The sequence below is a fragment of the Myotis lucifugus genome, unplaced genomic scaffold, assembly GCF_000147115.1.
Source record: "Myotis lucifugus unplaced genomic scaffold, Myoluc2.0 scaffold_408, whole genome shotgun sequence".
NCBI classification, from domain to species: Eukaryota; Metazoa; Chordata; class Mammalia; order Chiroptera; family Vespertilionidae; genus Myotis; species Myotis lucifugus.
The window spans coordinates 517,991-544,353 of record NW_005871456.1 but is presented as its reverse complement, the minus strand read 5'-3'; the positions used below and the strand labels follow the sequence as shown (position 1 = coordinate 544,353).

Here is a 26,363-nt window from a genome sequence, read left to right as displayed (position 1 = left end):
AGGGAGAGGGAGAGAGAGATAAATACGTCAATGATGAGAGAGAATCATTGGTTGGGTGCCTCCCGCACGCCCCCCACTGGGGATTGAGCCCAGAACCCCGCATGTACCCTAACTGGGAATGGAATTGTGACCTCCTGGTTCATGGGTTGTCACTCAACCAGAGTCACTCCCATCCAGTGAGAGGAAAAGGCTTTTTACATGCGTTTTTCTCTGTGAATCCAATAAGGTGGTTCCTATTTGAAATAATTCTAGTATTGTTCCTTAGAAATGTTTTTCATAAGGTTTTAAACTAAGATTTTCATTTCTTTAATAGTTAAGGAACTTTTCATGTTATTCTTGAGTGAGTTTTAGTAGTTTGTGTCTTTTAAGAAGTTTGTCCATTTTATCTTTGTGGGCATAGAGTTGTTTGACATAGTCCCTTAATTGAATGTCTGTGGGATCTGTAGTGATATATCCTCCTTCATTCCTGATATTGATAATTTGTGCCTTTTGTCTTTTTCCTTGTTTCATTTGGCTAGAGGTTTATCAACTTTATTATCATTTTAAAGGACCAGATTTGATTTCATTGATTTCCCCACCCCACCCCTTTTTTTTCTGTTTTCAATTTCATTGATTTCTACTCTATTCCTTTCTACTGCTTGCTTTGACTTTATTTTGCTCTATTTCTAGCTACTTAAAGTGGAAACTTGGATTGTTGACTTGAGACCTTTATATTCTAGTGTAGGCATTTAATGCTATAAATTTCCCTCTGGACCCCAGCTATTTTGTACACCCCACAGATTTTGATATATTGCTCATTTTATTTCAATGCACAATACTTTATTTGATTTAGAAGTGTTTTAATTTCCAAGTACTTGAATATTTTGCAGTTGTCTTTATTAATGATTTTCTAGTTTAGCCTCACCTGAGGATATTTTTTCCACTGACTTTTTGAGAGAGTGGAGAGGGAAGGGCGAGGGAAGAGAAATATCAGTGTGAGAGGGACACGTTGATTGGTTGCCTCCCATTTGCATCCTGACAGGGATCGAGCCTGCAACTGAAGCTCATGCCCTTAACTAGGAATCGAACCTGTGACCCTTCGGTCCATAGGCTGGCCCTCTAACCACTGAGCCAAACCAGCCAGAGCTGATGCCTGATTCTTAATTAGTAATGTGTGAGTAGAGACGCTTTGAAGGGTAGATTTTCTGTGCACAGATTGAAAACCTAATATGAAAGGGGAAAGGCAAAGTTATGTACCTAAATTATGCTACACGAAGGAATCTTTTTAGGTAACATAGTTAATGCAAAGACCCTGACATTTTGGGGTCAAAAAAATAGAAAGGATTTAGAAGTACAGATTGGTAGTTACAAATAGTCATGGGGATGTAAAGTACAGCATAGGGAATATTGTCAATAATACTATAACAACGATGTATGGTGCCAGGTGGGTACTGGAAATATCTGGGGGTACACTTAGTAAAACGTGTAATTTTCTAAACACTATGCTGTATATCTGAAACTAATATAAAATAATATTGAATGTAAACTGTAATTGAAAATAAAACTAATTGACAAAAAAAGACCCTGGCATTTTCATCACAAAACTGCAGCAAACCAGCTTTGGGATTTATTTATCAAGTCTGATGTATTTCAGTTTCTTACTTCATTGATTTCTGCTTGTACTTTCATTAAAACCTTGTTTATGTTTTTCTTAGGTTTATTGCTTTTTTTCTTCCTGAGTTGAGTGATTAATTTACCTTTGGTCTTATGCATTAATGGAAATATTTAGGACTGTATGCATTGGGACAAAGAAAGTGATGGTATTCAATATCTTTTGCCTTGTGAGAGTTGGCAGCTCCAAGATCTGGCCCCATTCCCCAACATCCTGGTTCTTACAGTTCTTCACTTCTCTGATCTGTGCCAATATCCTTGTCAGCTACTACATGAGCCAATAAATACATTCTCTTTTGAGTTTTTAATTGTACTATCTTCAGGATACCTTTACTTGGGTGTTGAATGACATGTTATGAAAAAGTTTTAGGTGCCTAAATAATTATAGAGCTGTTTTGGTCTTTTCTTACCTTAGCTTATATCTTATTTATGTTATCTTACTACTTCCTTTTACATGAGTTATTCTACCACAGTAATTTGAAAGACAGTTCGTATGTTTTTAATTCTACAGGTGATTACATGTTTAAGTTTTCCTAAACCCATATTTCCTCTTTTATCTACTTTAGCAAAGTCAATATGAAGAAATGTCCCTTCTCTTACCAACTTAACCCTCTCTTGTTGGTTTTATTTATACTGTGGTTGCTTTTTCTTTGTAAGTAACATAATTCTACTGCCTGGATTCTAGAAGACTTATATCTCTGAAAAGAAAGGTTTTATTAAACTATGTCTTGATGGTGTTTCACGTATAATAACTTTTGCTGGTACATAGTGAATACTTTTGATCTGTATATTTAGGCAGTCCTTCATTTATATCTTATTCTCTACCATTGAATAATTTTGTTTCAAGGGTTTTGTTGTCATTATTATCACTGCACTGTACAAAATCAGTGGGGACAGAGGTGAGTAAAACAGACATGGGGTTTTTTTGCCCTCACACGCCCAGGCCTAGGGTGGGTGGATACAAGTGTACTTTGTTCATACCACTGATGGCTCAGCACATTGTATAGCAAATCGACCGAATGGCAGAACTACCGGTCACTATGATGCGCATTGACCATGGGGAGCGGGTCTAAGCCATCAGTTGAACATCCCCCAAAGGGCTCCCGGACTGCGAGAGCACGCAGGCTGGGTTGAGGGACCCCCCCCCACCTCCCCAAGAATTTCGTGCACCGGGCTTCTAGTTAGTAAATAATGTTTGAGTAAATGGCCTGATTTTGTTGAAATGCTTATTTGCTTAATGTCTTCTTAGATTTTACTCTCTGCCTACCCAATATGATCTGTTCCTTTGTTCTTATCCTTATCCCTTGTAATTGTATATGTGATATTTGCCTTTTGTAGTGTATCATCTATAATATTTTTTCCAATCAGTGCTTATTTTTATAACTACCATACCTTTGATGTCCATAATGTATGTCTTCTTTCTCACCATTGTATCTGCAATTCCAGCACAGCTGTTTCTAAGAAATAGGAACAATAATATTATTGAAAGATGATGTTTGCTTTCATTCAGATTCTGGGTACTTGTTGATTTTATTCCTGCCACCTAGTGGTCACATCGGGATTACAACATGACATAGGTTTGTCTTGGCTTTTTCTTGTCTGTAGCCAAATATAAAATGTGTTGATAGTACCTGTTAATTTTAAAAATTAAAGTGAATTACTAAAATAGACTTTCCAGTTTGTCAGTTTTATGTATCTGTTTTATTCCTCCCATATAAAATGTGGTATATTGTAATCAACTTGCTTACCTTTTTTCTTATGTGTTTTATTTCAGTTGGTCGCATTATGTTTCAGCTCTTCTCAGACATATGTCCAAAAACATGCAAAAACTTCCTTTGCCTCTGCTCAGGTAAATGAATCATTAATTTATTCTAATGAGAAGTCATGGCTTACAGTTTTTCCTTGCTGAACAGAGTAGACATATTTCTTAAAAAGTAATGGGCTGTGAAATTAGTTTAGCAAATAAAAATATTATTTTCACTAATATGAAATCATGGAAGCATTTTTTCAAGGGAAGAGAGAATAAATGGTCTTAAAAATGAAAAATAGAGTACTATTGTGTGTAATGAAATCTCTATACAAGGTAGTTTATAAAATAATAGCATTTCAAAACTGATTTGGTAGAATTTTAGAAGTTTCAGTACTCTGAGCAAATTTAGCACTCCAGATTTCACAAGAAATTTAGGATTAGAAGGTAGAGGGGCAAAATATATTTAAGTATTTTTTTTAAATATACTTCATTGATTTTCCACAGAGAGGAAGGGAGAGGGACAGAGAGCCAGAAACATCGATGAGAGAGAAACACCGACCAGCCGCCTCCTGCACACCTCCCACTGGGGATGTGCTCGCAACCAACGCACATGCCCTTGACCGGAATCGAACCCGGGACCCCCCAGTCCGCAGGCCGACGCTCCATCCACTGAGCCAAACCGGCCTCGGCGAGGGGCAAAATATATTTAAGTTATTCCTTGTTATATAAAATTGGATTGATATTTTTAAAATTTATTGATTGATTTGAGAGAGAGACATTGATTTGTTGCTCCACCCATCCATGCATTCATTGGTTAATTCCTATATGTGCCCTGACTGGAGATCGAACCAGAAACCTTGGCATGTTGGGATGATGCTCTAACTAAATGAGCTACCTTGCCAGGGCTGATAATTTTTAAACGTAGAAAAATGGGAAGGAAAGCATCTATAATGTTACCTTAAAAATAGAAACAGCAAATTATATCTATTTTTAAAATCCATACTTGGGTATACCCACACGTATACACAATCTTTATACCAACTCCCTGATTACCACACAGTTTAACATTTATATGCTGCTTTGTAAATTTATTTTGGTTTGTGTGTGTGTGTGAAGTTGTCACACTGAACCCCTTGTATCTTTTATGCCCAGCACACAAGAGGGATTTGACAGAGGGTTTAATGGATGGCACTGTTCATGGAAGGATGTTTTTGTAGCTAAACTTCTTTTTTTTTTTTTCTTTTTTCCAGGGGAGAAAGGCCTTGGGAAAACAACTGGGAAGAAATTATGTTATAAAGGTTCTACATTCCATCGTGTGGTTAAAAACTTTATGATTCAGGGTGGGGACTTCAGTGAAGGTAGAGCTAAAAGTTATGTCCCTAATAACTTTGTCTATCAGTTTCTAAAGTAATCATTATTAATCATTGTATCTAATTGTAAATATTGTCACATACAGTATAATGTAAATATTAGGTGATCCGTGAATAGTTGTTGGGTGAAGGAATGTTGTAGACCAAGAATGTGTGAAAAAGCAGAACGCTAAGACATTTTGTTTTTATGCAATTTTAATAATATAATTACTTGGTGAATTACCTTATGATAAATGCTTACGTACTGTTCAGTTGTATTTATTCTAGAATTTTATTGGTATGATTACTGTTTGAAATAAATGGGTTGTGGAGATAATTCTTTTAATAGTATTTATTGTAATAGGATTACACTTATATTTTAAAGATGAGATTTGTTAGAATTTTGATTATTTGCAATAATTACAAGGTGGTATCTCCTTCAGCAAATTGAAACCATAAAAAGTAATTTATATGTGTGAGTATATTTTACATTGTCAGTGTAGTTTAATGTAGCTTGTTATTTGCAGGTAATGGAAAAGGTGGAGAATCAATTTATGGTGGCTATTTTAAAGGTAAGCCTTAATATTTTATGGTCTCTTGTTTCAGTTCTGATATTAAAGCAAGTTTGATCATGTACTTTTAATGAGAAGAGGTTTATTCTTAGTTCACTTTTTGCATGAAACTAATGCTGCATGAAAATACTTTATTTGCATGAACTTGGGGATAAAGTGTATTGTAATATGTAACTTTTAATTGGCAAGATTAATTAAGGCTAACGTTATGGTTAAACATGACTTCAGCATGGAGGTTAGGCAACTATATACATGAAAACTCCTATCTTCCTGCCTAAAACTGTCAACATATTCTTTTGTTTATAGAGAATGTGGTCTTTTGCAAAATGAAAAGGTAAGAGAACGAAGCGCAGTAACACAAACTCCAATTCTGTTCCCTTGCACCCTTCCTAATAAGTTTATGGACAGTCTGGGTCAGGTTGTGGCTGCATTTCAGTATTGCTTGAAGACTTGGAAAGTTGTGTATACTACTTCATACATCTGTATCTTTTTTCTTTCCCTGATGGGTTATTACTTCCACATCAGGGCAAAGAACCTAGTTGTGTCTTTTTTCCCCCTAAACCAAGCAATTTCTTTGAACAAAAGTTGGTATTTCTTTCTTTGTCCAAGGTTTGTATATTTTCTTTTGTCTACTAGAACTATATGACTGTGTATTATTCCTACAGCAGTAGCATTTGCATAAATCTAACTATTGCACTTGCCCTGAAAGCCTTAGAAAAGTCAGTTGCAGAGATTTATAATGGGATCCGATATTACTAGGTGTTAATGCCGTGATAGCGCCAGTGTTATAATAGTCTTTTATATTTCTTTTGGGGAAAATGGATTACTACTCTTTTTCAGAAGCCTGTTCCCAAGGTAATCATTTTTTAAAGTTTTCTATGTTTCTGTTTGTTCTAAAGAAAGATTTGTTTGTATGAATGTTAAAAGGAAATTTAAATTCTCAAGATATTTCTGCTGGAATTAAAATAATCTCTAAGTGATTTTTCTGACAGAGTATTTCCTTTGAACTATTAAGAAACAGCTCTGTGGCTGGTCCTCTTAGCCTGTAGCTTTGAGACTGATGCTGGTAGGCCACTTTCATGTGGTCGTTCCCTGTGGCAAATACTTGTGTATCTGAAAATTGTATTTTGCCATTTAAGTTGTTTTTACAGGACTTTCTTCCTTAGATAATTTTGTGGTCCTATTGATGGGAAGGAATCCTCATACTTAATTTGATTTAGGCATGTCTCTACAACTTAATGTATGTAATTTTTTGGTTTCTGCTCTCACAGTCTAGCTTCAGCTCATTTGAGTGCTAAATTTACCATATAGAAATTAAGCACATAAGAAGATTATTAAGCTCTCATGTACATTAGGCAAGACAATTTGGAGGAAATGAGCTTTACTAAATAGAGATTTTTTTTTCTAAAATTTCTTTATTAGTTTTCCCTGAAAGTTATAGTTTAAATGTTATTTAGCCAAAGTATGTTACTATTAAAAGTGACTGTTCTAAGGCTGTTTATATAAAGTATTAAATATATGTTCTTTTTCTCACGGCTTTAAGTAGTATTTTTTGGTCTTTTTATGCTTTTGTTATTTGGTTAGTTGAAACTTTTTTTCTAAATATTCAGTCAAGTATCTGTACTGACCAGAAGAGGAATTTCATCCTTTGCTTTCTATTTATTTCTGTGAACATTACACTTTAAAAGTGGCTTATACTGGAGACTGACGAATTTGTGTTTTCTTCAAACAGATGAAAACTTTATTCTCAAACATGACAGAGCGTTCCTTTTGTCAATGGCTAATCGAGGGAAACATACCAATGGTTCCCAGTTTTTCATGTGAGTAGGCATAATTCAGAGATGGGCTTTTCTTAAACAGAGAAGCGCTGTTCATGAGAAAGATGGTATAGTTAAACCAAGTTTAATGCTAGAATTCTGTGAGTTGGGTTTTTATTTTTAACTTCTGATGGTATAGTAACTGGTAAGCTCTAGCAACCACTTCTGTGTTCAGCAGATATCCTGGATTTGAAGAATTGTACTTAAAGGTCATACCTTGAACATGTACATTATCTTCAAAATACATTATCATCTTACGAAAAGAAATTGGCTTTGACTCTTAACTAATTTGGAGGCTCAGTTTACCAAAGCTAGACTGGAACATCAATTATTGATGGCCATTTAAAAATTGTTCATTGACTAGGATTAGATGTACCTTTGGCATGGAAAGCAGTTGGTTTGAATAAACCATCATATAGTTGCTTTTTCTCTTACTGCTCTTTGAGCCAATTTGAGAGAGATACCATTATTTTCTGATATTATATTTTAAAAACCTCAAACCTATGAGATCTCTATGCAGTTAACCTAATGCTGTTGTCATTTCCACCAGAATTTATGAGATTATCACTCAGGAAACTTCAGCATGCTAAATTTGCTTTTTAAAATACAAACACCTTTATGTATACGTGCATGCACAACTGAAATCTTACTACTTATTTTTCATCTAAAAGACCTTTAGCATACTCTTAATTATGTTCTTAACTACAGCTCCTCCAAAACCTATTTTTATTATAATCCTATGATATAAAATATGAAAGATAATTGTCTAGCATGAAGTCTAATGCTTTAGATTGGAAGTAAATCTCTATAGTTGTGCTACTCATATTGGAGAACTATTTATCTCTTATCAGAAAAAGTTTTTTGTTTGGGGGGCTCATCTTTCTGAATGAATGAATGAATATGAATGGCGCTTCCCTGTCTTTAAAGTAATTTATATTTAAAGGAATTTAAATTTCACATTTTAAATTTGTCTGAAAAAATAGATTTCCACCATGATCTGATAAAGTTCAGATAAGGGGCATTCTGTTCCTAAGAATGTTCTAAAAATGGAAAGCTGAGAGAAGCTATAATACTTGGATTTGTACAGGAAAAAGGAAGACCTTAAGCAGTTGTTCCTGTATCTCGTTTTGATGCCAGAGAGTATTCGTTATTACACTTCTTTATAGAGTATCTTTCTATTCTTAACCTTCTTCAGGGTCAAAAAAAGGTAGTGGGAAATATTTTGAAAAACTTTTTATTTGGTAATTAAATATATAGAAGCTCTTAACTCTGATTGAGTTTCCCATTTCCATTTTTAAGCTTATCTGAACTGAACATGATAAACCATTCATTGGTCAAGAAGCTACCATCTGAGGGCTCTAAAGTTTCTTTTAGATTTCCTTTTTTGATATCAGCACATGTAAAATTTGATTTAATAAGTAGCAGCTGCTTCTTCCCATTGTTACTTACCGCTTAGCTCATTTATAAAAGGTTAAGAGTTAAAATCAGTGCATGTACATACATTAATTAAAATCCAATATATGAGATTCTCCAGTCAGAAAAATTAGAGTGTCTTGTTTCTCTGTTATCTAGTACTTGCTTAAGTCTTTCCTAGAAATGTTGAGTATCAAAACAAAATTAAAGCCATTGCTTAATTTCACATCAGACTACTACTTTTAACAAGTAATGCCAAATGAAAATTTTAACTTTAGTAAATTGAGTTTACAGATTTTAAACTTGTTTTGATAATGAACTGTAGATGGCATTAAAATTACTGTGAGCTGTGATTGAAAGAAAATTTTCTACTTTTAGTTTGAAATTTAATTCTGGAGATGCGTTTTCAGTTAAAAGCAATCTTGAAAGTAACAGTGTTTTTGCACACTCAAAAAAATTCTAATCTCTCTTTTTTAAAAGAAGTTTTTATGAATGTGCTTCTAGAATGCTGGCTAAAAGCACCAGTTCCTTATGGGCTGCAATGTAAAAATCAAACCATTCACATTTCTAAACAAAACATCTCCTTGCTTTTTTAGAAAGGACAGTAAAATGGTGATGGTTTTTTCCATAAAAGAATAATCTTTGAAAATTCATGTTTTGCAAGCCTAAATCCTTTTGGAGTCAGCAATAGTAAAAACGTATAATGTACTGTCTTCAACTTGTGTATGTGATCACAGATAAAGCTCTCAAAGTTGAGGTTTCGGGGGTTGATGGTCACAGAGCCATCTGATGGCTCCTCTGCCTTTTACCTTCTTACCACAACTCTTTCTGTGGCACCTTGAGCAGTAGTTCTGCAATTTAAAAAAAAAGGATAGTGTAAGAATGGGTGGTAAAAATGCCAAGAACTGTCTTTATAGTTCCTGTTTTATAAACTTAATAAGGACTTTTGATATATCCTTGCAAAAAATGTATTTGTAGTTTATGTTCTAAATCTGTTAACTTTGCAATTCCTAAAGAGTACATTTAATGCTATTAGTGTGGGTATTTTCAAAATGTTCCTCAAGAATTTTTGTGCTTCATGCAATAACTGTTGTCTTCATTACTTACACATTTAAAACTTCCCCTTCCTATGCATACAGCATTTTCATTACATATAATTTTGCATATATTGCTTTCTTTGAGTAGAACAATTACATATATGATAGAAATCAGGCTTTCTTCTATCAAGCTATTTGTAATTTTTGCAATAATTGCTTATATCTGCTACTGTATTAGTTATCATGATTTTGGTTTAGGGACTTAAATAGAAGAAAACTGATTCTTTTGGAATTGTACTGCTCAGGAAACATGAGAGAAGTGATGTATGGTGGTGTCCCCACGAATCACTGAGGAGATAATGGTTCATGTTGAGGTATTTTTGAAGGAATTCAAAGAACAGGGACAAAATTTGTAGCCAAGTTAATTCAGTATTTAATCATTTTGTCCTTTTTATTATTATTTATGTTTTAAGCCAAAGACTAGGAAGCACCACAATAAAAGCTATAGAATTACAAAGACTTGGTGGAAAAGAATTTAGAGATCTAGTTCATCCTTTTCGTTCTATAGATAATGCTAGCTAAGGAAGAAAAGCTAGGTTATAACAATTTCATTCATAATCTATAGAAAGTTGATAGCTAGAAAGAGAATCCTGCACATTGTAAGCTATGAAATTTATTGACCACTCTGCTCTGAATTTGTTTTGGTTAGGTATTAGAAGATCAAGCATTCCTGGGAAATAAAATGGCACGTTATAAAGTTCCTACCCCACTTTCAAAGATAAAGTAAATCTTTTAGTGCGAACATGTGCACATAAAAAGAAGACAGTTTTGTGGGTTGATCCTAAGTTTCTGAATATGTGAAATGATTTTTATGCAAACATTGTCTTGCCTAAAGGAAATCGGTGTCTTTGCCTAGTTTTCATCAGTCTAAAAGGTGCTGCAAAGAAGCTTTGGGCTCATCGAGCCTCAGTCAGGAGCAGCAGCAGCAGCAGCAATCTCTCCATCCGCTGCTGTTAAAGCCTGGGCTTGTGCCTTTTGTCACAATCGTCGGGTAGAAAGATTTTCAGAATTTTGCAGACATCTCTGTCAGTGGTCATGGTAATTATAAAAAGGTGTGAAAACAAAATAATGCAGAAAAGTCAAACTTGACTTTAAACAATGAGTTTTTGTTATATTTTAACAGTTATAAGTAGGATTATAGGGAGGAAAACAGAAGTTCTAGGATGTGCTCTGTCATTTAAGAATCTTGACTTGCCAGTGGCTACTCACCTGAAAGGGACAGGTGCTGATCATTCCACAGCAAAGGGAGTGGGGTGGTTTGGGTTTACGGGGTTTATAAAGCTCTGTTGACATTTGGGGTAGCAAAGGTGTATTTGGGTAGAAATTCTTTTTCCTCCACTATTCATGAATATGGATGAGAAGAAATGCTAGTAAGTGTTAATAACCTGAGAAGTTCTAGCTTTTTTCTTCCATTTTTTGGGTAATATCTTCATATGTTATGTTTAGGATTTTTCATAACAAAGATGCTTATAAAACTTAACCATAAGCCAAGTTATCTAAGTATCAAGTGTCATCCCTAAAATTCAGTTTTAGTATTACTTAGTATTTATGTGATGTATGCATTGGTGGGTATTATGTTAACAATAGCACTGAATTTTTTAAAGCTCTTCTATTTTAGTGACTTTTGGAACATATGTGTAGGACCCCATAATGTGGCTTGGTTAGTTTCTGTTGCCCTCACAAGGCTATGTCGCTCTGTATAATTTGTTGGTGCCTCCTCCATGATGGTGTGATGGTTTCAGGAGTTGGAAGGAGAAAATTGAAATTAAAGACTGCATTAGACAGAAATATGCTATCTTTGTTTTCTTCTCACATACTATTTTACACCTAGAGTCATATTTTTCTACATTCACTGAAAACTTCACATTATTTGAAACATATTCTTTTTTGACAGTAATCCATGTATCAGTGCCTTTAGAAGAAATTATAGCTTGTTTTTAAGTATTTTAATATTTGATATGTTCTAAAAAACTATAAAGAATTTTGTCTACTATATATAATAAGATTTCGGTCTGAGTAGTAATAGCTATGTTTAGAGTTCAGTAGCATTAAAGTTGATCAGACGGTATATATTCTTTGAAAAAAGTACATAATAGGGAAAATCAGAATTAGGACTATAAAGTCCTGTCATGTGGCCAAGATTTGACAGCACACTCTCACACATTCATCTATTTTGCCTTTTTTTCTTTTGAGAAGATGTTTAAAATTCTAGTTATGATGCTTTATTATATTATTATTTTCAGTGACTTAACAGCTACATTGTGTATATGTCCGTGAACAGTAGCTACAGTCCAAAATTTGCTTGTTCATTTCTGATAGTGATCTGTTGTGATGTGTGATTGAAAAATGGTTTCAAATGTGGGAGCACAAAACATTCTTGAACTATTTGAAGTGAATTAGTAAAAAAGTTTCCTGAAATGTTGGTTTTGAATTCTCTTAACTCAGCTTTTTTTTCCCCATTTAAATCTTTGCTTTCCACTGGTATAATGGCTCCTGGGCATTAAAGATTTATGTTTTTGTATGTACTCAGCATACATTATTCTCTTTTTGAGAAAGATGTTAGTTGACTTAGCTAGTTTCTAGGATTTGTGAGTGAAATGTAATGCTTTGTTAATAGTGTATTAACACTCTGAGCAAATTTCAACTTCGACCACAATGCTTTTCTCAAATATGATTCACCTCTACATACATAGCTATGTGAAAGAAAATTTAGAGCCCTCCATTTTAAGAAGCTTTCTTGCTTTGCATAAAACTTGAAAATATTTAATTTCAAAGTTATATTAATATTAAAACATAGATTCAGTCTTGTCTTAAAAGTGTATTACAATTTATTTCTTGCCATTTTTGTGTAAAATTTACAGAAAGAGTGTTACACCGTGCGCTCCAAAGGTAATGTCTCATTACTCTAAGGCTCTCTCTCTCTCTCTCTCTTTCTCTCTCTCTTTGCCTCTATCTCTTTAATCCTATTGTTATGTGTATTGAACAATTTTACGGGGGAAAAACTCTGCTTGATCTGTATGGCAGCAATACCTTAAAACAAGTGTGTTTTATTGTTCATGGTTGACCCTGGGAAGCATGTTTTAATTTCAGTGGCTTATGTCTACCAAGTTTCCACATATCTTTAGGGTTGGGGGTGTTATATTGTATATAATGGTTTTAGATTTCATTTTAGTACAGAACTATTAATTTTTGTATAAGGCCAAAAGCTTCTTTGGTAATGGCGTAAAAATAGATTGTTGGCGTAATAGTGACACTTTTCAATTTCTAGGATTTACAAGGTTTAAGTGAACCCTGGTACATATACAGGGGTAGACAAAAGTAGGTTTACAGTTGTGAGTACATGAAACACAGTTTATTCTTGTAATATTTACTGATTGATTTTTGTATTATTTATGTAATATTATTAACCTACTCTTGCTCACCCCTGCATTTTTTAAGTAGATTGAAGAGTTAGGGAAACCTGGACAATTAGTGTCTAAGTGACAGAAGAAAATGAAAATCTGAAAATATTGAAATCTTTTGTCATTTGAAATGTTCTGTGTGGTTGTTCTCCTCTAGATATGTTTTCATAAGCATGAACAAATGATAGTCTGTGGCCTTCTTAAGGTCTTAACTTACTGAGCGTATGTCATCACTGCAAGGGACTTTACAACTGGATCGTTTTGAAAGGTCAAACAGTTAAGAGTTGGTGGGATGAGATGGCTTTGTCCATTGTAATAGAATTGAATAGCTTGGACTGAGCGTATCACTTCCCCCTGTCCTTTTGTAACCCCTTTGGCAGCATCCTCTGTTTATCCATGTTTAAGTGTCAGCCCAGTGCCAGTAAGTCTGCCTGACATTGGGATTTCTACTGGAATTGAGGCTGAGAACCCCAGAGGGCTTCCTTTCATTAAGATTGTTTCAGTATTCTTAATATGTAGTCTAACCCAGTTAGGGCATAAACTTGTATTGCTGCATCTTGAGTTGCAGACGTAAGTAAACGGACGGAATTACACCAGATTGGGCACTGTGGACCAGCTGAAATTTGTCCTTGAATGAATTGTTCCTGTCTTCATTTGTTTCCTTCACTACTGCAGTGAAGGACCAAGTTCATTTGTCTTCAGCTTTCATTTGAATTAAAAACTCAACTTGAATTTACAGAAAGGTAGCTATTCTATCCTCAGATCGAGTCTCTGAGGATAGTAGTATGTTGCTACATCAATGCAGTTAGCTAGAATGTTTATATCTTACCATTTGCAAAGGTTTGCCATATTACAGCATTCCTATTAGCCAAGGTGGCGAATTGAACTGGGTTCTGTGTGTTTTGGAAAAATCTGTAGGTTTTCCTCTGTACCAGAAGATTGAGAATTGTGAGAGAAGGGATCAAGGAAGGAAGAGGAATAAATCTAACCAACAAACCATCCATTGTTTCACTGCTGCACATTTGAGATGGAGCCTTTACACAGCATAACATTTATACCTTTGAACTTACCTCTTTACATCTTTCTACAATGGAATCACTGTCTAGAGTATGGACTGATTTCGTCCTATCTTTAATGTGCTTTGGTAAAGTTTGATAATTGTGGGAAGCATATTTCTTTCTCAAAGTTATTGTCCAAGGTAGTTTCTGGATGCTAGTTTATTGATTGAAGCATTAGTGCCTCACCAGTTTGCTGACTTACTCTTTCTTTTCTCTTTCTTTTTTCTTTTCTTTCTTTCTCCTGCCTGTTTTTATTCATTTTTAATATTACATTAGCTTGAGTAACCACTTCTCAATCTTCTAAGGAAAATTTGAGACTAGTGGTTTTAAAACTCAAGATCCCCGTTAAAATTCTAGAACTACTTAGGTTGACATTTTAATTTTCTTAAGTTATGAAGTGGTCTTACAGAACTGGATTGTCTTAATGTAAGTATAAGTGTTAAAGTTCTTTGTAGAATACTGACTTTTAGCATTGTTGTGAAGGTTAAATTGTATTTTGTTCACTTAAAATGAATATAAAAATTGATAAAGGAGCTCCTAGTACAATTGACTGCTTTAACATGGCCTGATGTCCAGTGATCTTTCTTTCAAGTGTTCATTACTCATCTTAAAAGTTAAGATGTTTGTGGCATATACATCTGAGTCTAGTTATTTCTGCTTTTGATTTTTTTCTACTGCAATTCACAAGGTGAAGATTTGTGAAAATGCTATGGGAAAACCAGTTTGGGTTCAAAATATTTTAACCAAATGTACCCCAAAGGCTTCTCAAGAGTGACTAGCTGCCAGCTGTGACTGGAAGAAGCCAGTTGAGTGTTTTCTGGGCCACGGAAATTTGAAATGTCTGTAATGTTACCCATCATCGTTGACCTTGCTGTCAGAAGTGTTGGCAGATTGAAGGTTTGCTCCTATTGCATTTTCAGAGTTGCTCTGAGGGGTGGCAGAGCTTCACCTTAGGTGAAGGAAGAGGGGTGGAAAGTTCTGGAAACAGAATTCCTGAGGCCTCACTCCCATCTGCCTGCCTAAAAGATGCACACTGACTCAGTATGAGACATAGGAACAGAACTCATGCTCGTCAAGTGTGTGGAGCACGTGTTGGTCACACTTTCATTTTCATTGAGCAAATGATAGTTCTTTTTATTCTTGTTTGATTATCTTAATACATTTTGAGTTTGTTTTTTTGTTTTTTTTGGAATTTAGAGTAACTTTAATATTAATGTCTATGCTGTATATTTCAAACCTATTTCATAAATATGTGTGTGTGTGTGCATATATGTATATATAGTCTTCACATTGGAGAAATAGATATAATTTTGAGTTTTTTAATCAGTAAAATGCTATTATTGCTGTTCTTAAGGTTTACATATGTGTTTTAAGTTACATGTATATCATTTAACTTTTTCCTGGTCTTTTTATCTTTACCTCTTTGTTTTCTACATGCTCTGTGTTAAACTCTTCTGCTCTGTTCACCTGAACACCTGGTTTCTGCCATCTTTGTGATGTTTGCTCCACAGTACCACGAAACCTGCTCCGCACCTGGATGGGTAAGAGTTATTTCTTATTACTTTGGGCAGGGGGAGGTGGGGGCTGTGTGGCCAGTCCCAGGCATATTGGACCATGGGTAAACCTCAAGGGGCCGCTCTTGATCTTATACAGCCAGACACTTCCTTAAAGATCATAGGATGCAGTAACCTTGAGACTCCATGGCTTTCATGTCCCTGAAGGGGTCTTTACCAGGGCTTCTCAGCCATGAAGTGACCCTGTAGGGATGGTTTCTGAGTAGCAAGTGCTATGGTAAATAGGACTATTTACCATAAAATAAGAACCATTGTTTTAAAGGCAGAAAACTAAGGCCCAAATTGAGTAATTGCTTTTTTTCTTTTATGAAGTAGATTTCAGGTTCTAATTTCCTTTATGCATCAGAAACTGTGCTTTTATACTTAGGTCTGTGGACATGATTACTGCTCGTACTTAATTGTCAGCAAACCAACTCTTTCTTACATTTGTGTTGTGACAGGGTGCATGTTGTCTTTGGACTAGTTATTTCCGGTTTTGAAGTAATTGAACAAATTGAAAATCTGAAAACTGATGCTGCAAGCAGACCTTATGCAGATGTGCGAGTTATTGACTGTGGGGTGCTTGCCACAAAATCAACAAAAGATGGTAAGATTTCGAGGGCGAAGGGGTAATGGGAGCTAGGATACAGGCAACTCACAGTGAAGACTGTGACTTAAAGATACCTCCTGGCTCCCCCCTGGATTTAATGAGTGGTATATCCATGGCTCTGAGACCCTTTATCATACCCTGTATCCAGTCCATCAGCAAATCTTACCTCTTCTTCTTACTTCCCCTGCAGCCTGGTCAACACCACCAGTGTCTCTTACCTGGCTTATTGCAATAGCCTCATAAGTGTACTTTGCTCTACCTTTGCTCCTCTATAATCTTTTCTCAGTGGCAGTGCTCTGCGGTCTGTCCTTAAGACCCACCAGAGTGATCTTCTCCTAGGGCTCCCTTCTCAGTCAGCCAAAGCTGAAGTCTTTATAATGGCCTGTAAGGCATCTGGCTCTCTGTTGTTTCCGACTTCTTCTCCCTCATTCATTGTCTTCCAGCATGTTGACCTTGACGACTCAGACATGCCAAATACTCAGGGACTTTGTGCTGCTGACTCCTCTGTCTGGAAAACTCTATTCAGATACCTGACTGACCCCCTCACTCCCTTTACTAAAGTCTCTGCTCAGATGTTATCTTAAATTACCCCTGACTCCCTATTCCCTTTATACTGCTTTTTTTCACTTATTATTTGTCATATTATGCAATTACTTACTTTCTTATCTGACCCCTCTAGAACATAGATTTCATGAAGGCAAGGGCTTTGTTGCTTACAATCTCACCAGCAAACAGTATTATCAGCTTGAAAAAAAGTTTATTTAAATGTTGTTTTTATTTTGTTATACATAAAGCATGTTTTATAATATTTGCTAATCACATTTTGTACTCTGAAAGGTAGGCACTGAAATCCAGTACTAATATTTTTGTTAATATTTCTTGAAAGTTTTTGAGAAAAAAAGGAAGAAACCAACTCATTCAGAAGACTCGGATTCCTCTTCCAATTCCTCTTCCTCTTCAGAATCATCTTCAGAAAGTGAAATTGAACGTGAGAGAAGCAGAAGAAGGAAACATAAGAGGAGGCCAAAAGTTAAACATCCTAAAAAAAGACGAAAGGAAGCAAGTAGTTCAGAAGAGCCAAGGAATAAACATGTAGTGAGTCCAAAAGGGTAAGTGAAACCCTAGAATCATCGTACCTAAAAAAAAATAAACTCCCTGGAATGGGGAAAGCATGTATAATTCTGTAACTTAGCTCTGCAACCTATTGTTGAAAAAAGAGCATCTTTTTACTGTAAATGAAGTCTGACAAATATAGGGTAGCATAAACATTTTATTTGTTTGCAGGTGAAAACAATCCCTGCAACTTTTTAAAACTATATTGTTATTGATTTTTAGAGAGAAAGGAAGGGAGAGTGAGAGAGAGAGAAACATCAATGATGAGAGAGGATCATTGATCAGCTGCCTCCTGCAGGCCCCCTAACCGGGATTGGGCCCACAACCCAGGCATGTGCCCTGACCGGGAATAGAACCTGCAACCTTTTGGTGCTCCGGACAACGTCCAGCCAGCTGAGCCACGTAGTCCAGGGCTCCCTGAAACTCTTAAAAGAAAAAATTTGGATACATTTAACAATTTTCAGAATTTTAGTACTGTGGGTTTTCACTTGAGTTGACATTTTTATATGTTCTCTTTGAGGAAACTGTATAGACCTTTCGAGTGAGACTTGTATCAGTAGTTTTGCTATTTAATATCTAATTTTATGTGCTTTTATTACTGTGGAATGCAAACATTACATATCTTAATTGGTGACTTGGTATGTTCTCTCTAAGTCACTCTGAGAGAAGTGATAACAATGGGAAAAGGTCAGTGGATTCAAATGCTAAAAGGGAAAAGCCTGTGGTCCGCCCAGAAGAGATACCGCCAGTGCCTGAGAACCGATTCTTACTGAGAAGAGATATGCCTCTTGTCACAGTGGAACCTGAACCGTAAGTAGGATGATTAACCTGTGTTTTTATTTCCGATTGATGATTTTCATCAGCTCATTGCCGTTCCACACTCATTTATGGAGCATGACCTATAGTCAAGGCGCTTGAAAATTAACTATGGGAGATATCAGATTCAAGAATGACATTTACCCTACCTTTTAAGATGAGTAATGAACACTTGAAAGAAAGATCACTGGACATCAGGCCATGTTAAAGCAGTCAATTGTACTAGGAGCTCCTTTATCGATTTTTATATTCATTTTAAGTGAACAAAATACAATTTAACCTTCACAACAATGCTAAAAGTCAGTATTCTACAAAGAACTTTAACAATGGGACGGTGATGTAGTAGAAAAAGGGGGCTGGACAAGTTGGTCGGGGGAGAAATTCTTGTTGGAGGCCTGGAAAGATTTCATTACTAATCTTATTTCCTTGGTTTTTCATTAGAGGTGAAACTGGTTTTCAGAGCAAAGTGAGTTGAACTCTTTGGATCTAATAGAGTAATAAACAGAAGTTGGGGTGATGGAGAATTAGAGTTTAATGAAGAGAGTTTTGGTTTGGGGTGATGAATAAGTTTTAGAAAGAAAATAGTGATGGTTGCACAACATTGTGAATATAATTAATGCCAGTGAATTGTACGCTTAAAATGGCCAATTCTGTGTTATGTATATTGTACCCAATAAAAAGTGTATTTAAAAATGCTCATTAACATAATGCCTGATACATAGTAAGTACTCAGTAAAAGCTAGCTTTTATATTAAGGTGAGGTATGAAAAAACTTCTTATGCATGCAGAACTATAGTCACCACAAAATCCAAACTCTTAAAATTGCCCATAAGATGAGGCACCCATTTCAGAGCATTGAAAGAGGGAGTTTATAGTAGAGCGGTGGAGACAGATGAACTGTAAGAAATATAAAGTAAAATTAAAAATGAATTAAAAAAGCACAACTAAGCATCAGAATCAAGAATGACTCAGGATTCCTTTAGAACATTACTTTTTGACAAGAGACATCTAAAAGAGGATTTTGTTGCACTAGCTGGTTTGGCTCAGTGGATAGAATGTAGGCCCATGGACTGAAGGGTCCCTTGTTCGATTCTGGTCAAGGACACGTACCTTGGTTGTGGGCTCGATCCCCAGCCCTGGTCGGGGTGTGTGTGTGAGACAAGCAATCGATGTAACTCTCTCACCTTGATGTTTCTCTCTCTAAAATCAGTGGAAAATATCCTCAGTTGAGGATTAACACACACACACACAAAAAGAGGATTTTGTTTGAAAATAGTACTGCGCTTAAAAAGATTTTGTGCTTGGCAAAAATAGATACTACTAGTATCATGTATTTCTACCTAGTTGGGTTACTCCCTTTCCCCTCACCCCCAGCCCATCCCCACCCCCCAGTTTTGGCATTTAAAACGTTTGCTTAAAGAATTAGATTTTGTGGAGTGCCTCATTCTACAAAAATGCTGGGTCTAAATAAAGTGTTTTTGTATTATAGAAGCATAAATTGTACATGTAAACATTGAGAAAACTGTTTACATTTGCTAATTTTTATTTTTAATTCTCCTATCCAGGAAGATTCCTGATGCTACACCCATTGTAAGTGATCAGAAACCATCTGTGTCAAAGTCTGGACGGAAGATTAAAGGAAGGGGCACAATTGTATGTTTGTTAATAGTTCTTTTTTCAAATTATCTAAGCAGTAAAATGTTTTTACCTGTAGGCAAAATCCTAGCTTTAATTTTAGGGAGAATCCAAACTCTGTTCAAGGTGTTCTCCATAACAATGGGAAGGTGATGCTGTTAGAGTTCCCTGCCATGTTTGAATGGGTTTAGGTATGAAATGAACATGTGAAGCAATCAGTGAGAAATCTTAGTATGCTGAATACTCCAGGCTAATGAATGTAACCATTAGGACTTCGAAGAGGAAATTTTCACGTGTGATTTTAGGTGAATCTCAGCCATTCCTATTTCTTTTAGTTGCTATTGTTTGATATAACTTTGAATGGGGTCTGAGATTGGGTCTTACACCTAACTCTGTCCTATAGCAGACTGTAATTGAGGAGCAGTTTTAAAATAGTGATTCCTGTCTTTGTTTTTAAAGCGCTATCACACACCTCCAAGGTCAAGGTCCTGCTCTGAATCAGATGATGATGACAGCAGTGAGACTCCTCCTCACTGGAAAGAGGAGATGCAGAGACTGAGAGCATACAGACCTCCTAGTGGAGAAAAGTGGAGTAAAGGAGACAAGTAAGAGCTTTGAGTACACGCACAACCCCGTGTCTGCTATATTTTAAGTGTAAAGTAGATAGAGACTTACTTTTGGATTTTTCCTTAAAGATTTAAACTTAAAATTAGACAGTGACCAGAGAATACATTTGGGAATACTTGGCAAAAATAGTGCTATGAACCAGGAGGGCTGATGGCCTTGGGGTGCTTTTAATTCAAAATTTTCCCCCACAAGACTGTAAACCTACTGAGTCTCTCAAAGATTTCTTGTTCAATTTTAGAAATAATCAGGACTTCAAATGATATGGCAGGTACTTTCATAGCCAGGTCTCTTAGTCACTGATGAGTGAATTGATAGATAGGACAATCTGTATCCAGTGTATGCCTTCACTTCTGACCCCAGGACAAAGTGACACCCCACAGTGAAATGCTTATTTTAGAAATGTGGCTGGCCTCAGAATAGCTAGTGAAAATAGACTTAAAAAAAAAAAAAAAAAGAAAACATACCAATGGGACCCTCTGTAATTTTTCATGATAAAATTCTCTTTTTCGGTGTGGGCATCCTGTAGCGTGTTTGAGATGGGAAGAGGAAGGAAAAGGTGTGCATCTGCGGTGTGGAAGTAATTGAGACAGTGGTTCTGTGAACGCTCGATTTTGAGCCTGACATTACCAGTGAGATTTAAAACCTGCGTCTATTTTCACGTACAGTTTCTGTAGTAAGTAGTTTAAACCTTAGGGGAAGGTCTTGATTATCTCTGTGAGGCTGAGCTAAAACGATAGTCTTGCCAGCTTCTTAAGCAAAAGGGGTTTCTCTTCTAGTTCAGGTAGCTAGCTGTCCTGTATCTGCAGGGACTCCACAGGATTGTTTGGGAACTGAGTTTAACATTGTTCCTGGAGGCAGAGGGTTATCAGCTGCTCACAGTCAGGAACATGGTAGTCAGCAGTGCTCTTATGATTAGTTGGTTTGGTTTTCAAAACCATTTTACATTTTCCTATCAAATTTGAAGTTCTTTGCTTAGCTATGGAGAAAAACCTTCTGTAACTGGCTCTGTTAGCAGTTGCCCCTGTGTCTGCAGTTGTAAGGTCAGGATCAGGCCAGTCACTCTGATTTATCCTTCCTGCAAGTGCTTAAAGTGTTGATGGAGCCAGTACTCTGTCATTAAGTAGGCTTTTGTCAGTGCATTTGTATGGACAACAAATGTGTTTTAGTTTTAAAACATAGAAGCCCTGGACGGGTAACTCAGTTGGTTAGAGCATCATCCCAACATACCAAGGTTGTGGGTTTGATCTCTTGTCAGGGCACATACAAGAAGCAACCAATGGATGCATAAATAAGTGGAACAACAAATCAGTATTTCTCTGCTCCCCTCCCCCTTTCCTCTCTTTCTCTCCCTCTTCCTAAAATCAATACATTTTTTAAAAATTTTTAAATATACAAAACATGCTTGGAAGTAATGGATGCATATTATGCTATTTTCTATAGGTTAAGTGACCCCTGTTCAAGCCGATGGGATGAAAGAAGCTTGTCCCAAAGATCGAGATCATGGTCTTACAATGGATATTATTCAGACCTTAGTACAGCAAGACACTCTGATGGTCACCATAAAAAACGCAGAAAAGACAAAAAAGTTAAACATAAAAAGAAAGCTAAAAAGCAAAAACATTGCAGAAGACACAAACAGACTAAGAAGAGAAGGATTATTGTACCATCTGACATAGAATCCTCGAAATCTTCTACCCGACGAATGAAATTCCCTTGTGAAAGAGAAAGGAGATCTCGTTCTTCCTCGCTATCCTCTCATCACTCATCCAAGAGGGACTGGTCTAAATCTGATAAGGGTGATCAGAGCTCTTCCACCCATTCCAGCAGAGACTCATACAGATCCAAATCTCACTCCCAGTCTTACTCTAGAGGAAGCTCAAGATCACGGACTCCATCGAAATCCTCCTCACATTCTCCAAGTAGATCAAAGTCCAGATCTAGTTCCAAGTCAGGGCACCAACGGACAGCATCAAAGTCCCCCAAAAGAACAGCCCCTCAACTAAGTGAAAATAAACCAGTTAAAACAGAACCTTTAAGAGCAACAGTGCCACAGAATGAAACCATCCTAGTACAACAGCCAGTGGTGGCAGAACATATTCCTGTAATACCACTGAGTGACAGTCCCCCTCCTTCCAGGTGGAAGCCTGGACAGAAGCCCTGGAAGCCCTCTTATGAGCGAATTCAGGAAATGAAAGCAAAAACAACCCATTTGCTACCCATCCAAAGCACTTACAGTTTAACAAATATTAAGGAGACTGGTAGTTCATCATCCTACAATAAAAGAGAAAAAAATTCAGAAAGTGATCAGAGTGCTTATTCAAAATACAGTGATAGAAGTTCAGAAAGTTCCCCAAGGTCAAGGAGCAGATCCTCTAGGAGTAGGTCTTATTCCAGATCGTACACAAGGTCGAGAAGTGTAGCTAGTTCACACTCGAGGTCTAGGTCTCCCTCATCTAGATCTCATTCACGAAATAAATACAGCGATCGCTCACAATGTAGTAGATCATCTTCATACTCTTCTGTTAGCAGTGATGCTGGAAGACGAGCAAAGAGAAAATTTAGATCCAGTGGGAAAAATAGCACTTCACATAAAAGGCAGAGCAGCAGCTCTGAAAAGGCACCTTGCAGTAAATATACCAAAGGCAGAGACAAGTCTTCGTGCCCGAGAAAGTATAGCGAAAGCAGGTCATCCTTAGATTATTCTTCAGACAGTGAACACTCAGGTGTTCAGGTGACACAGTCAGCCCAGGAGAAAGAGAAGCAAGTCCAAATGGAAATGAATAACAAACGAGAGAAAAACAGAGATGAAGAGAAATCCAAGCCTGAACGGGAATGCCCGCGTTCAAAGAAAAGAACTTTGAAAGAGAATCTTTCTGATCACTTTAGAAGTGCCAATAAGCCCAAAAGGAAGAATTATGCTGGGAGTAAATGGGACTCTGAGTCGAATTCCGAACGAGATGTAACTAAGAGCAGTAAAAAGAATTCCCTGCCGTCTTCTGATAAGGAGGAAGGTGAGGCCACATCAGATTCTGAATCAGAGTTTGGTGAAATTCACATCAAAGCCAAACCCACAACAAAGTCTTCAACAAGTTCTTCACTGCCCGATGGTAATGGTGCTTGGAAGTCAAGCAAACAGCGGTCATCCACCTCTGATTCTGAGGGGTCCTATTCCAACTCGGAAAACCCTAGGGGAAAGCCAAGGAAGCACAAACACGCGTCAAAGGAAGCTCTGAAAAGGGAACACACCAAAAAAGTGAAAGAGAAAATGAAAGGGAAAAAAGACAAAAAGCATAAGGCCCCAAAACGAAAACAAGCATTTCACTGGCAGCCCCCACTAGAATTTGGTGAAGAGGAGGAGGAGGAGAGTAATGAAAAGCAAGTGACTCAGGAGTCACAGGAGAAAAAACAAGCTTCTGAAAACAGTGAAACTACAAAAGGAAATATCCCCCAAACTGAGAAGCCCTGTGAAGACAGCAGCCTTTCAGATAAACAGAATGCAATCACGATTTTATCAGATACTGAGCAGCCTGCTAATGATGAGAGTAAACTCAGCATTTCTCCCACACCTTCAGCTACTGAGGAAAATGTCGCTAGTTCTCCCCCAAACATTCAGCACATTGAAGAAAGTGTCCCAGGCGGAGTGGAAGACATGTTTCAAGCAGATGACAACATGGAGATTTGTACTCCTGATAGGAGTTCCCCAGCAAAAGTGGAGGGAACATCCCCTCTGGGAAATTCAAGGCTTGACACCCCAGACACCGGCATTGTTGTAAAGCAGGCAGAGCATCCTGCGGCAGAGGTGGGGAAACAGGGAAGCAGCGTGTCTGAAAGCCCCACGGTGCGGGAGGTGGGGAAACCCGACAGCAGCTCTGCGGGTTCAGCCAGTGCTGTGGAAAGCACAGTGAGGAGGGAGGCGGCCGAAAGGGGTCAGGTCAGCCTCCTGGATAATAAATGGAAGCCCCTGCAAGGGGTGGGAAACCTGGCAGCACCAACGGCTACATCCAGTGCCGTGGAAGTTAAGGCATTGACGGCGGTGCCTGAAATGAAACCACAAGGCTTGAGAATAGAAATTAAAAGCAAAAATAAAGTTCGGCCTGGATCCCTCTTTGATGAAGTGAGAAAGACAGCACGCTTAAACCGGAGGCCTAGAAATCAGGAGAGTTCAAGTGATGAGCAGACACCTAGTCGGGATGGTGACAGCCAGTCCAGGAGTCCAAGTCGATCTCGGAGCAAATCTGAAACCAAATCAAGACATAGAACCAGGTCCGTCTCCTACAGTCACTCACGAAGTCGATCTCGAAGTTCCACATCATCTTATCGGTGAGCAATGTTCTCTTTCTTTTTTTTTTCCCCTCTCAAAGAGAGTCTGTTATTGTTTAGCTTGGAAGAACATCAGAATTAGGGACAAGATCACTATTTCCAAATATCTGGAAGGTGAATAAGGAGAAGTCTTGTGCTATGTGACTCAGCAGATTGAGGACATGGAGTAGATTTCAGGGAAGAAATTAGGCTCATTGTAAAAGGCTCTCACTTGCAATTGAAGCTCCCTGGCAATAGAAATCAGTTGCTATGCTAGGTGGCAAGTTGTTAATCTTTAAAGGTGTGAAGCTGCTCTCTCACCTGTCGGTGGTGAATCCTGAATTTACAGGATGGAAAGGATTTAGAGATTATCTATCTAACCCTCCACTTCACATACATGAGAGATGAGGACCAGAGAGACAAAGTTGCCTGCTCAAGATGAGCATCTAGTGTGTGTGTGTGTGTGTGTGTGTGTGTGTGTATTATATTATATTTTTATATATATATATATATTTTTTTTTCCAAGTACAATTGACATTCAGTATTATTTTTTACTAGAGGCCCAGTGCACAAAAATTCGTGCACTTGGGGGGGGGGCCAGGTGTCCCCTCAGCTCAGCCTGCGCCCTCTCGCAGTCCAGGACCCCTCGGGGGATGTCCACCTGCCAGCTTAGGCCCACCCCCTGGTGCAGCTGCCTGTTTAGCTACTCCAGCCTCCTGTCTGCTCAACATCTGCCTTCCCATTTACACTCTGATAGCTCTGAGCTGTTGGTGATGCTGGCCACTCCCATTTAGTACCTTTGAGGTGGGTGGTATTTTATTTTATAAATGAAGTGAGGCATAGAGAAGCTAAGGAAATTGCTCTAAGCTGTTCAGCTAAGGGTAGTAGACTGAGATAGCTGAACTCTGCCTCTCTGTTTTGGTTACCCACCTAGGCCTGATGCCCCTACTAGGCTGTGAACTCGTTAAAGTCAGGGAATGCTTGCAGAACATCTTGGTCCTATCCAAAGCATCCGTGGACACAGTTGGTCCATATCTTCTGATCTGCCTAACCCCAAGGGCGGTGGGTGGGAAGGGGTGTTGTTGTTGGCAGTACAGCTACCCCACAGTTATTGGACCACTAAAACATGATAGTATTTTTTATGTATTAAATAAAAAATATAAATAGCCCTGGCTGGTGTAGCTCAGTTGGTTGGAGCATTGTCCTGTACACCGAAAGGTGGTGTTTCTCACATCCATGTTTCACTCACTCCTTCCCTCTCCCCCTCCCCCTCCCTCTTTCTTCCTCTCTCTAAAACCAGTAAACGTATCTTCAGGTGAGGATTAAAAATATATATAGAAATAAACATGAGCTCTTTGAACCCAGGGATGTTTTCTAAACATGGATGTTTTTGACAGGACCAAATATCAGGGACCATTTGGTGTCAGCCAGATGGACATTTTGGATGGACTAAATGTCTGCTAATCCAGAGACTGCTCCCTACTCATATTCCAGTCCCTCACAGAGTCTGCTTTATAAGTGCTTGCTGGGTAAATGACCAGAATCTTATTAGGACATAATGTGTTCAAAACTGCATGAAACCTGTGAGGTACTACATTACATA

At 37.4% G+C, this 26,363-nt stretch overlaps 1 protein-coding gene across 7 annotated transcripts in view; it reads left to right on the top strand.

Annotated features, from left to right (window-relative positions):
• Positions 1-26,363, top strand: part of NKTR (natural killer cell triggering receptor) — a 37,901-nt gene that overhangs the window by 2,669 nt on the left and 8,869 nt on the right. For 5 of the 7 annotated variants that reach the window (XM_006102301.2, XM_014467641.2, XM_014467640.2 and 2 more), the window contains exons 3-13: positions 3,425-3,499; positions 4,651-4,758; positions 5,277-5,321; positions 7,054-7,141; positions 15,619-15,648; positions 16,122-16,267; positions 17,157-17,379; positions 18,038-18,193; positions 19,765-19,852; positions 20,294-20,439; positions 21,902-24,781. In XM_006102301.2, coding sequence (XP_006102363.1) covers positions 3,425-3,499; positions 4,651-4,758; positions 5,277-5,321; positions 7,054-7,141; positions 15,619-15,648; positions 16,122-16,267; positions 17,157-17,379; positions 18,038-18,193; positions 19,765-19,852; positions 20,294-20,439; positions 21,902-24,781 — 3,985 coding nt within the window. Of the gene's footprint in view, positions 1-3,424; positions 3,500-4,650; positions 4,759-5,276; positions 5,322-5,627; positions 5,656-7,053; positions 7,142-12,514; positions 12,538-15,618; positions 15,649-16,121; positions 16,268-17,156; positions 17,380-18,037; positions 18,194-19,764; positions 19,853-20,293; positions 20,440-21,901; positions 24,782-26,363 lie in introns of those variants that run through there. The other 2 variants (XM_023743690.1, XM_023743691.1) reach the window with 2 other exon arrangements.